The sequence below is a fragment of the Zootoca vivipara genome, chromosome 3, assembly GCF_965207765.1.
Source record: "Zootoca vivipara chromosome 3, rZooViv2.hap1.1, whole genome shotgun sequence".
NCBI classification, from domain to species: Eukaryota; Metazoa; Chordata; class Lepidosauria; order Squamata; family Lacertidae; genus Zootoca; species Zootoca vivipara.
In genome coordinates, this window is record NC_142586.1 from 113,778,685 (window position 1) to 113,791,450 (window position 12,766).

The 12,766-nt window shown below is 44.8% G+C and overlaps 2 protein-coding genes across 13 annotated transcripts in view; one reads left to right on the forward strand and one right to left on the reverse strand.

Annotated features, from left to right (window-relative positions):
* LOC148686454 (uncharacterized) overlaps window positions 1–2,103 on the forward strand; it is a 50,033-nt gene extending 47,930 nt beyond the window's left edge. For 2 of the 3 annotated variants that reach the window (XR_015949230.1, XM_088666909.1), the window contains one exon: window positions 1,815–2,103. Coding sequence is in view for 2 of the 3 variants with exons in the window: in XM_088666909.1 (XP_088523035.1) it covers window positions 1,815–1,833 (19 nt within the window). In the remaining variant the exon portion in view is untranslated. The remainder of the gene's footprint in view (window positions 1–1,814) is intronic. The other variant, XM_088666908.1, reaches the window with a different exon arrangement.
* LOC132591846 (uncharacterized) overlaps window positions 1–12,766 on the reverse strand; it is a 61,760-nt gene that overhangs the window by 24,037 nt on the left and 24,957 nt on the right. For 5 of the 10 annotated variants that reach the window (XR_015949231.1, XM_088666911.1, XM_088666917.1 and 2 more), the window contains one exon: window positions 4,987–5,104. The exons of 3 other annotated variants lie outside the window; for them this stretch is intronic. Coding sequence is in view for 4 of the 7 variants with exons in the window: in XM_088666911.1 (XP_088523037.1) it covers window positions 4,987–5,104 (118 nt within the window). In the remaining 3 variants the exon portion in view is untranslated. Of the gene's footprint in view, window positions 1–2,141; window positions 2,393–4,986; window positions 5,105–12,766 lie in introns of all 10 variants that reach the window. 2 more of the 10 variants (XR_015949232.1, XR_015949233.1) reach the window with 1 other exon arrangement.

A 12,766-nucleotide genomic window follows, 5' to 3' on the forward strand; every position in this document is an offset into this window, starting at 1 on the left:
TTACGGATCTGAATCGCCGATAATACACTCAGGGCATGTTTATTCTATTTTTAGAAATACAATGTTGGATTCCATTCTGATGCAGCACTTCTAGGTTCTTCATCTTATTTTAAGCATCAGAGCCTCAAGGTTTTCATCTGTCCACAGGGAATTTAGATACTGCAGATGTTCATATGGATGCTAACTGTGCAGGCTGCACTTGCTATGGGCAGTAAAAACTGGTCGCTCTGATCTAACTTTCCAAATTGTTAAGACAACCCTCAGTAAATGAGGATGAGCCAGCAGTCTGCTGATGCTGAATGAATGCATACGTGATTTGGCAACAAAGAGTCCCACATCATTCTGCACTTACCGGAAGTAAAAAATACATCATAATATCCAGTAGAACCCGAGGAATACGTAAACACCAACAATGGTGGTAGTAAATTCTGCCTTTTAGAAATACTGGAGAAATGAATTGAAAAACAACTACAATCTGAGGCTGGAGATGAGAAATAATTTAAGAGATCTATTCTAGCCTATGGCCAGTTCTGAACCCAAAAAGGAAAACGACTGATTTGAATGTCTTCCAAGGGAGGTGACCACAAGGGGATAAGATTTTGAAGCGTTTTCTTATGAAGAACATTGGAGGAGCACAACATGTTTGGCCTTTAGAAGAGAAGGTTGATTTGGGGGAGAGGCATGGTTGCGGCCTCTAAATATTTGCAGGGCTGCAATGTGGAAGTTTTTCCAGAGAGCAGGACAAGAATCAAAGGGGTAGAAATGACAGATAAGCAGGTTTTGAGGGACACAGCTCTAAAGTTGCTCCATCAAGGAACAAGCTGAATTGGAACCTTTATGTTGTAATAGCAGCAGCCGAATAGAAAGAGTGTGGTGTAGCAGTTAGAGTGCTGGAGGAGGACTTGACAAATCTGGGTTCTAGTCCCCAATTGGCCGTGAAGCTCACCTTGGGCCAGTCACTGCCTCTCAGCCTAATCTAATTAACAGGGGGGGGGGGGTTGTGAAGATAAAATGGAGCCGAGAGAATTATACACCACATGGAGCGCCTTGGGAGAAAGGTGCAATATAAAAGGATGTCATATAGAGGAGGGAGAAATGTTGTTTTCTGCTGCTCCAGAGAAGCGGACACAGAGCAATGGATTCAAACTTCAAGAAAGAAGATTCCACCAAAACATTAGGAAGAACTTCCTGACAGTAAGAGCTGTTCGGCAGTGGAATTTGCTACCAAGGAGTGTGGTGGAGTCTCCTTCTTTGGAGGTCTTTAAGCAGAGGCTTGACAGGCATATATCAAGAATGCTTTGATGGTGTTTCCTGCTTGGCAGGGGGTTGGACTGGATGGCCCTTGTGGTCTCTTCCAACTCTATGATTCTATGATTCTATGAAATATCAGAATATAAGATAAAAGATTGGTTAGCACCACCTTTTCTGCAAGATGCTGTGTCACTTTGAGGGTCCAGCCTTTGTCATCACCTCCTACAGCAATGGAGCGGGGATCCTCAGGTCTCCCTGGGTCTTCGGTGGTGGAGCCCTCAGAATCAGCGGCTGCCGGTGCCCCATCCTGACATCCAGGATGGGCCAGGGGATGTCGGCACTGATCCTGCAAATTCCTCTGAGAGCTCTTTGGGGGCTGAGCCTGCATGTCCTCTTTCATTCTTCAGATTCCTGAATTGCAGGGTGGGCTTAAATGTTCCTTTGAGTCCTTCTAACACTACAATTCTATGATCCTCCCTCATCTCCTGAAGATGAGCAATCCGATTCCAGACTCATGAAAGTGCCATCAATTATAGATTTCTTTTTTCTTTTCTTTTATGCAGTTCTATGATCGACATATAAGGAAATGGGGAGTTCTGCCAGGAGGAACTCATCAACACTGCCCATCTGGTCTAACTCTTCTGGCTTACTGTGGCTTCATTGCACAATGCTGTGCCCTTGAATGACATCACCGAGCAGCCCACGTCCATGGTTGAGAATGTCTGAAGGCTACGCTGATTCTTCTGGATCTTTGCTTGTGAGCGCAGGCAATGAATTAAAGATCAGTCTGCTCATATGATCTTCTCATTAAACAGATTAACTTGCAAATTCAAAATTGTATATATATTTTTCATTTTTTAAAAAAGCATCTATGGCTAAATATGACCTACCTCCAGTGGAAGCGCATCGTATCTGCCCAAGATCCCTCTTGACAGAAGTCCTCATCCCTGAGTCCCAGGAGGAGATAACTGCAGCCAGTGCTTTTCATGCACCCAGGTGAACACTGGTGGGATAGGCTGAACTCAACCCAGACTGGAGCCATGACCTAACTGGAGGTGATTATTCAGGAGCCAATTCCTGAATAAAAAAATTCCTACTGGCCCCTGAATACAGGCGGCGCCATAGCAAGGTCACTCTAAACCTGCAAAGAAAAGGAGGTGGGCGGGAGGGAGATTCAAATCACTAGCCAGGTGTGAGCTGCACGTGGCAATGCTGAGTACTTAAGCACTCGCCCTGTCAATCAGCCCTCCAATCATCCTCTTTCTTTTAGTTTAGACCCACCCCTTAACACACACACACACACAGGCTTTTCTGCAGGGTCCAGCCGCAACCCCCATTATTCCCTACGGGGTTAATGAGCTTTAGCATCCATATGAACATCTGCAGTATCTAAATTCCCTGTGGACAGATGAAATCCTTGAGGCTCTAATGCTTAAAATAAGATGCAGAACCTAGAAGTGCTGCAAAAGAATTGAATCCAACTCTGTACTTCTAAAAATAGAGTTAATATGCCCAGAGTGTACTGTATTATCAACATTTCCTGGTTCGGCCATCGCGGAATGCGCTGGGATGCGTTGCTACCTTGGTTGCGTCACGAACTTGCGTTCCGTCCCCCGCCAGATGCAGTGGTGTTCCGCCTCGGCAAAAATGACCTGGTTGTTCATAAGAGCATAGTGCTAATGAAAACAGCAACCGCAGACTTGGAAAGTCTACATGCCACAAACCCTAACATAACCATTTTCTGGTCAGAACTTATCCCATGCTTACAATGGCGTGGCAACAAGAAACCTAACAGAGTTAACTACACTATCAAAAAAATAAATAGAGCATTATGCTCGGCAACCTCGCGCATCGGGGGTCGCGTTGTGAAGTATTCCAGCATCAAAATATGTAAGAAAGTACTCTTCAGGCCCGACAGTGTGCATTTGCCAGCCATTCGTAATAATTATTGGCTGAGCGACACTAAACCTAACAGAGTTAACTACATTATCAAAAAAATAAATAGGGCAGGCATGTCCAACAGGTAGATCATGATCTACCGGTAGAACATTGGACGTCTGCCATAGATCACTGATAGAAAGAAGCCGAACAACTGTGACTCCCCTAAAAAAAAGCTCAACATTTTACCTCCTCCCTGAAAAAACTCAATAACTTTGAACCGGACCCCCCAAAAATGGGCCTTCCTCCTTCCTAAAAAAAATCTCAAGAACTTTGACCTAAACCCCCCAAAAGGGGGTAGACCACTGCCATTTTATAACTCTGTGAGATTGCAGTCTCTTGGGAGTTGGCCACCCCTGAAATAGGGCATTACACTCAGCAACCTCGCACATCGGGGGTTGTGTTGTGAAGCATCCAAGCATCAAAATATATAAGAAAGAACTCTTCAGGCCTGACGGTGTGCATTTGTCAGCCATTGGTAACGATTATTAGCTGAGCGACATTAGACATAGCCTTTTTAAATGGTTTGCAGATGGCAAAGCGTTTCAGCAACACTAGGCATGGCCTTTCGGAATGATTGGCTGATGGTGAAGCGTCTTTGCAGGTGTAGGTTGTCTTGGCGGCGAGGCTGTGAATTTGCAGCCTCGGGTGGCGGTCTCAGGCCTTGGGCGGAATCCTTTAGGCTGTCTTCCTGAAGTCAGGGGCATGAGGCGGTGACCTCACCCCATGTGTGGCGACAAGATTGGGGTCCCCTGTTAAGGGGACATTCGGAGAGGGCATTGACCATGCACCGAGTGGTTGTTATTGCTCTCCCCCTCCAGCGGTGGCGAAGGGGGGGTGGACTTTCTCTGCTTGAACATATGTTCTCCAGCGCCAGCCCTTACCCCCCCCCATACATTCTGGAGAACCCTGAAGCCTTCCAGATCCCCGGCTGGGGACTGGGAAGGAGAACGCCCAATGCCTGAGCTAAAGTCTCCCGACATCTGAATCTTAATAAAGTTGTGGCCAATTTTAATCCCATAGCACGTTGTCTTGAGTTGTTATTCCGCTCAGGGGTTGCCTGGGGTTTGGGGGACTCCCCCTGTCCACGCAATAGCTCTTGCTGGGAAGGAGGAGGTGTGGTGTGTTTCGGCTGAAGGACTTGTTATTGCTGGGATACAGAAGATGACATGCCTTTCTGCACAGGGACTTGTTCCTGCTGGGAAGTTGCAGCCAAGGTGTCATTTTTCTCAGGAACTGTTAAGCAGGAGGAGATGCCATTGCAATCTGTTTTAGTACCTGCTGTTCTTGTACTGAAAGAGTCACAGTGCCTGGTAATTCATCATGTGTATATGCTTCTAGTGTTAATCAAACTGTTGCAATCGCACAGGGACTTGTTGACTTGAGAAAAGTTATCCTGCAAGAGAATCTTGGGATGGTGTCCAAGATGAATAAATTGCCTAGGATGAGTTTAGAGAAAAGGGGCCTGGGGGGTTCAGATGCAGACAGTTGCAGGAAATACCTGTTTGCAGTGTTTCCCATCCGGACACGCAACATCATCATTTGTGGTCAGGGTTAGAGCGACCGTAATTATTTACCTATTGCAGTCATATCTCTTTAACTCAGGTAGATATGCCCTGAGTGTATTATCAGCTACTCTGATATATAAAGTGATTGATCGCTATTTCCTTTGGCAGGAGCAAAGCCCTTCATCCGCTTCCTCCAATGACAATCAGAGTGTAGATCAGGAAATCAGAATGAAGAATGAGCGAACATTCCCACATGAGTAGGACCACCAACTCAATGGATATCACTTACCTGCACAACTGAATGTATTACCACAACAGAGATCCATTGGCAAATATCCATAGGTCCAGCTCGCACTTTTGGGGAACTCGCGAAATCCTGCCACTTTCCCCACATAAATGAAGATACTCTGTGCAAAAGAGAGGGGAGTAAATTGTCATTATTTGAGATGGCCTCTTGTGCAAAACAAAACCTTTAATTTGACGGACGACGTTTCGTTTGGAGCATTTGAATAGTGCTTTCAAGTATGACAGGCAGGCTCTTTTCATGGTTAGAGGGTCTAACTAGGACCTTGGAGACCAACCTTCCATTCCCACCTTAGCCACGAAGCTTACCAGGTGACCTTGGGCCAGTCAGTCACTCTCAGCCTTACCTACCTCACAGGGTTGTTGTGAGGATTGAATAAGGAAAGAAAGAAAGTCCCCAGGACCTCCATGGAGGGAAAGGTGAGATATAAATGCCAGAAAAAAGTGCCAGAAAAATAAAACTGCTTCCCCTGCTCCTCAACAACAGGAGCAGTTCCCTCGGCTAAAGGGCATCACTACTGTTTTCACGTGTATTTAATCACAGATTAGGCACTGCCCCTGGGAACAAGTCTTCTTAAAATCAAAGAATGATAGAATTGCAGAGTTGGAAGGTGTGAGATAGAAAAATACTGGTCCCAGTGGGACCCCTGACATTAATCCTGAGCAAAGTTGATGAAGCAGCATAATTTTATTTTAGTGATTACAAAAAAATAAAAAACATACTTGAAAGATGGGTGATCAGAGCAGGCACACCTCGTTTCACCAGAACACCTGTATATATTCCTTGTCTGAGTGCAAACCCCTCCTCTGTGCGCAGAGGTCACAGATTTCATGACCGCCTGATTGCAATCCAAAAATTCCCCTGCTTGTCAGACTCCCTCACAAGCACTTTTAACCACAAGTGGTTTCACAGCTGCAAGCAGATTTCATGTCTAGTTTCCAAGCACAAACTTATAGAAGCATGCAAACATCTGTTCTTCTTGCTAGCTCCTAAAGTTATTTGTTGTTGTTTAGTCGTTTACTCGTGTCCGACTTTCGTGACCCCATGGACCAGAGCACGCCAGGCACTCCTGTCTTCCACTGCCTCCCGCAGTTTGGTCAAACTCATGTTCGTAGCTTCGAGAACACTGTCCAACCATCTCGTCCTCTGTCGCCCCCTTCTCCTTGTGCTCTCCATCTTTCCCAACATCAGGGTCTTTTCCAGGGAGTCTTCTCTTCTCATGAGGTGGCCAAAGTATTGGAGCCTCAGCTTCACGATCTGTCCTTCCAGTGAGCACTCAGGGCTGATTTCCTTAAGAATGGATAGGTTTGATCTTCTTGCAGTCCATGGGACTCTCAAGAGTCTTCTCCAGCACCATAATTCAAAAGCATAAATTCTTTGGCGATCAGCCTTCTTTATGGTTCAGCTCTCACTTCCATGCATCACTACCTTCCTAAAGATATAGCACCTTATAAATAACCCCCAAAATAACCCCAAATAACCCCCAAATACAAGCTATATTAAAAAGCCCGCAGATAAAAATTGTAGCAACCTTATGGCTTCATGACCTTTACAAAAAAGCAATAATTAAAAGCATGGTTGTTTGTGGGGAAAGCCTATAATGGGGGCAATGGACATAAAACTACATGCATCACAAAAACAAGCATGTTAAGGAAAGTGCATCCAAAAAGGTGCAGACCAGGAGGAAAGAACACTGGAAAGTTTCTTTCTTGGTAGGTATTGCAACTGCCCCCTTCATGGATCAATGCCCCCTTCATGGATCAATGCCTTGTCGTGGCGAAGGGGCTTGAATAACTCAGAGAAGCTATGAGCTATGCCATGCAGGGCCACCCAAGATGGACAGGTCATAGTGGAGAGTTGTGACTAAACGTGATCCACCTGGAGAAGGAACTGGCAAGCCACTCCAGTATCCCTGCCAAGAAAACTCCATGGACAAAGACAACAGGCATATAAAAGTTATGACGCTGGAAGATGAGCCCCTCAGGTCGGAAGGCGTCCAACATGCTACTGAGGAAGAGCGGAGGACAAGTACAAGTAGATTCAGAGCTGATGAAGCGGCTGGGCCAAAGCCGAAAGGACGCTCAGTTGCGGATATGCCTGGAAGCGAAAGGAAAGTCCGATGCTGTAAAGAAAAATATTGCATAGGAACCTGGAATGTAAGAACCATGAATAGAGGTAAGCTGGATGTGGTCAAAAATGAGATGACAAGAATAAATATCGACATCCTGGGCATCAGTGAACTAAAATGGAAGGGAATGGGTGAATTCAGTTCGGGTGACTATCATATCTACTACTGTGGGCAAGAATCCTGTAGAAGAAATGGAGTGGCCCTCATAGTCAACAAAAGAGTGGCAAAAGCTGTAATGGGATGCAATCTCAAAAATGACAGAATTATCTCTTTTTTTTAATATATTTTTATTAATTTTCCAATTAAAACCAATTATATCACATTCATTATTTCAAATTATACACATATATATATCAATCAAACCGAATGTTATGCCAAATCGTCTAAAGAATTTTTTATTTGGGTTCCCATGCTTCATGAAATTGGGGATTCCTCGCAACCGTCCACTGCCGTCTTTTTTCTAAAGTTCAAATCGTCCTCCAAGTTCATAATAATCCAGATCTTCCCCTTACAGTCACATAGATGTTTTCCACTTTCAACCGATTGTTTCCCAGCTGCTGAGATAAATATCAAACAAGGTTTCACAAATGTTCTTTCTCCTGTGTGGGTTAATCAGTCCAGCCTCCCCATAAATCTTCTTAGTCTGGAGCTCCCTGTTGCGTCGAAGCAGCGCCATCTTAAAAAGCTCAAATCACTTTCGTTTTCTCTCATAGCCATGAAGATTAACGATCTTTATAAAATTTACAGCTTTTCCAGGCAGAAGACCCAAACATCAAACCATAAACTCTTGGTAAATTAATGGATCTCCTTGCCCTATAGCTGAACTTAGCTTCAGGTCGCTGCTCCAATTCAAAGTGCGTCACAGCTCATAAATCCTCCGAACGCGTCCAGGACTCCTTCCATCCGACTAGGGGGGGGGGGCTTTTCTCATCGGCAACTCCTTATAAAGTTCAACTCACACAGTCTTTTGCTTCTCTTTCACTCCAAACAAGCCAGGACATCGCGTCTGGGAAGGTACGAAGTAACTCATATGAAGAAAAAAAAAAAAACTCCATTCCCTTATCGCTCCGTCCCCATCAATCCTTCTTCCAGATGATATACAGCCTTTGACTCCTCTCCCTCAGCAGCATAAATTTCTCAGCAATAAACAGCGCTTCTTCCCCTCCTTCTGAAGTATGTCCATAGATTTAAGCCTAATTATCTTCTTTAACCATGGAAATCCCCGCCATGCAGATTAGCGTCCGGGAGTCCTGGCCCTCGTAAGTGCTTTTCAGCCCAAGCTCCCCCCACTCCATAAACAGTCGGAGTGGGTCTGGGGGCATCGCGGGCCAGCGGCCCCTCTCCGTAACCCCCGGAGAGGGTAGGGGGTTGCCATTTACTCCCCTAGCAACCGCCAAATTCCTTACGAAGGTCAGAGGGATGGAAAACAGGTCCGCCATTCCTGCCGGCGGAAACCGGAACCAAAAATGACAGAATGATCTCGATACGAATCCAAGGCAGACCTTTTAACATCACAGTAATCCAAGTTTATGCACCAACTACCGGTGCTGAAGAAAGTGAAATTGACCAATTCTATGAAGACCTACAACACCTTCTAGAAATGACACCAAAGAAGGATGTTCTTCTCATTACAGGGGATTGGAATGCTAAAGTAGGGAATCAAGAGATAAAAGGAACAACTGGCAAGTTTGGCCTTGGAGTTCAAAATGAAGCAGGGCAAAGGCTAATAGAGTTCTGTCAAGAGAACAAGCTGGTCATCACAAACACTCTCTTCCAACAACACAAGAGACGACTCTACACATGGATATCACCAAATGGGCAGCATCGAAATCAGATTGATTATATTCTCTGCAGCCAAAGATGGAGAAGCTCTATACAGTCAGCAAAAACAAGACCTGGAGCTGACTGTAACTCAGATCATCAGCTTCTTATAGCAAAATTCCAGCTTAAACTGAAGAAAGTAGGAAAAACCACTGGGCCAGTAAGATACAATCTAAATCAAATCCCTTATGAATACACAGTGGAAGTGAGGAACAGGTTTAAGGATTTAGATTTGGTGGACAGAGTGCCTGAAGAACTATGGATGGAGGCTCGTAACATTATACAGGAGGCAGCAACGAAAACCATCCCAAGGAAAAGGAAATGCAAGAAGGCAAAATGGCTGTCCAACGAGGCCTTACAAATAGCGGAGGAGAGGAGGCAAGCAAAATGCAAGGGAGATAGGGAAAGATACAGGAAACTGAATGCAGATTTCCAAAAAACAGCAAGGAGAGATAAGAGGGTCTTCTTAAATGAGCAATGCAAAGAAATAGAGGAAAACAATAGAATGGGGAAAACCAGAGATCTGTTCAAGAAAATTGGAGATATGAAAGGAACATTTCGTACAAAGATTACCATAATCAAGGACAAAAGTGGTAAGGACCTAACAGAAGCAGAAGACATCAAGAAGAGGTGGCAAGAATACACAGAGGAATTATACCAGAAAGATATGGAGGTCTCGTACACCCCAGGTAGTGTGGTTGCTGACCTTGAGCCAGACATCTTGGAGAGTGAAGTCAAATGGGCCTTAGAAAGCACTGCTAATAACAAAGCCAGTGGAAGTGATGATATTCCAGCTGAACTATTTAAAATTTTAAAAGATGATGCTGTTAAGGTGCTACACCCAATATGCCAGCAAGTTTGGAAAACTCAGCAATGGCCAGAGGATTGGAGAAGATCAGTCTACATCCCAATTCCAAAGAAGGGCAGTGCCAAAGAATGCTCCAACTACCGCACAATTGCGCTCATTTCACACGCTAGCAAGGTTATGCTTAAAATTCTACAAGGCAGGCTTAGGCAGTATGTGGACCGAGAACTCCCAGAAGTGCAAGCTGGATTTCGAAAGGGCAGAGGAACCAGAGACCAAATAGCAAACATGCGCTGGATTATGGAGAAAGCTAGAGAGTTCCAGAAAAACGTCTACTTCTGCTTCATTGACTATGCAAAAGCCTTTGACTGTGTCGACCACAGCAAACTATGGCAAGTTCTTAAAGAAATGGGAGTGCCTGATCACCTCATCTGTCTCCTGAGAAATCTCTATGTGGGACAAGAAGCTACAATTAGAACTGGATATGGAACAACTGATTGGTTCAAAATTGGGAAAGGAGTACGACAAGGTTGTATATTGTCTCCCTGCTTATTTAACTTATATGCAGAATTCATCATGCGAAAGGCTGGACTAGATGAATCCCAAGCAGGAATTAAGATTGCCGGAAGAAATATCAACAACCTCAGATATGCAGATGACACAACCTTGATGGCAGAAAGTGAGGAGGAATTAAAGAACCTTTTAATGAGGGTGAAAGAGGAGAGCGCAAAATATGGTCTGAAGCTCAACATCAAAAAAACCAAGATCATGGCCACTGGTCCCATCACCTCCTGGCAAATAGAAGAGGAAGAAATGGAGGCAGTGAGAGATTTTACTTTCTTGGGCTCCTTGATCACTGCAGATGGTGACAGCAGTCACGAAATTAAAAGACGCCTGCTTCTTGGGAGAAAAGCAATGACAAACCTAGACAGCATCTTAAAAAGCAGAGACATCACCTTGCCGACAAAGGTCCGTATAGTTAAAGCTATGGTTTTCCCAGTAGTGATGTATGGAAGTGAGAGCTGGACCATAAAGAAGGCTGATCGCCGAAAAATTGATGCTTTTGAATTATGGTGCTGGAGGAGACTCTTGAGAGTCCCATGGACTGCTAGAAGATCAAACCTATCAATTCTTAAGGAAATCAGCCCTGAGTGCTCCCTGGAAGGACAGATCGTGAAGCTGAGGCTCCAATACTTTGGCCACCTCATGAGAAGAGAAGAATCCTTGGAAAAGACTCTGATGTTGGGAAAGATTGAGGGCACTAGGAGAAGGGGACGACAGAGGACGAGATGGTTGGACAGTGTTCTCGAAGCTACGAACATGAATTTGACCAAACTACGGGAAGCAGTGCAAGACAGGAGTGCCTGGCGTGCTATGGTCCATGGGGTCACGAAGAGTCGGACACAACTAAACGACTAAACAACAACAACAATTGCAACTGCAGTAGAACTGAACCGTCCAACCAAAAGAGGTTGCATCAAACTGCATTACAGCCGGACTCTTACCCAAAATTCCACTTCCATTCTATCCAGGCTTCGTGAAGTTAGCAATGGCTTTTTTGAGATGACAGTAAATCTGTTAAGTGATATGGAAAGCAGGAGAAAGGCTGTTCTGGCAGGTCAATATTGGGAAGTTCTCAAAGATGAACAAATTGCATAGGATGAGATAAGAGAAAATAGCTCAGATGCTGAGAGTTGCATGAAATACCTGTTTGCAGCCGGGAGCACGGGTCAGATTGTCAACACATGAGAAAGGTTTTTGCGTGGGTAAATATTAGGATGGTGTCCAAGATAAATAAATGGCCTAGGATGAGTTAAGAGAAACGGGCCTGTGGGGGTTCAGATGCTATTCTGACAGTTACTGGATTTGGCACTGCAACACTATAAGTAGAGGGAACCTGCTTGTTCCATCCAAACTCGACTTCCTTCTGCCTTAGAGCGTCTTCCCTTTTGCAGAGATCTCAGAAGAAACTCCAGCCATGAAGTTCCTTTACCTGAGCTTTGCTCTGGTCTTCATCCTCTTCCATGTTGTTGCAGGTAAGAGGGAAGCTCAAGCTCAGGGAGGGAGTAGCTGCTGAAAATGCAGAAGGTCTCAGGTTGAATCCCAGGTATTTCCCCAACCAGAGACCCTGAGAAACTGCTCTTGGTGAAACAACAGTCTGAATTGGCCGCTTCCTATCCTATCTAGCTGCTTAAAGGGGGGGTGGAGGAAAGCATTTTACAATATATTTAATAATGAAATTGAAATTGAATACGTGACTTTTGCAAAAGCAGGAATGTTCTTGATGCAGACTGAGCCACAAGGCATGTTCCATGGTGGTCATTTATATTGCTGTGAGTTTGGAAGGGTTAGTGTGCATGATTCCCAAGTCCCTTCAAATTCCTGAGGTCATGGAGTAAAAATCTAACAGAGGATCCCATTGTTAACCTAACCCAGCAAGTTTCTTTGCTAAAGAAGGCCCCACGGTAGCCACCTAAGGACCAAATGAGAGTACAGTAAGCAAAAAATAATGGTGCCCCCTGGCAAATGGGTGGGTCCTCACCTGGATGGTAACCAAGAAACACTATGGCCGGCACAGTTGAGCAAGACACATTGGCAACACCACAGGGGAGATTCCAGAAAATACCATCCTCAGAGAGGGAACAAATGTCAATCTATTTCTGACGCTCAGAAAAGCTGTAGTTCTGATTGGCAGATGTTGAAAGCAAAGGGGAACCTTCAGTAGAATGGAATGAAGGCTGACTCAGTCGCCATTTATGTGGGACTGTGGGAGCATTATCTGCTAATTTTTCTTGCCTTCCATTCGCAACCTATAAAATCTAGGTTTGGCAGCTGTGCTGAAAAGATCCCAGGAGCAGTAATAATCATCATCATAATTTTATTATTCATACCCCACCCAACTGGCTGGGTATAGCTGAGTGTCCTAACCGAGTGGACCTAACCCAGCAAGTTTCTTTGTTAAAGAATGCCCACAGTTGCCACCTCAGGACCCCATGAGCATAGCCAATGAA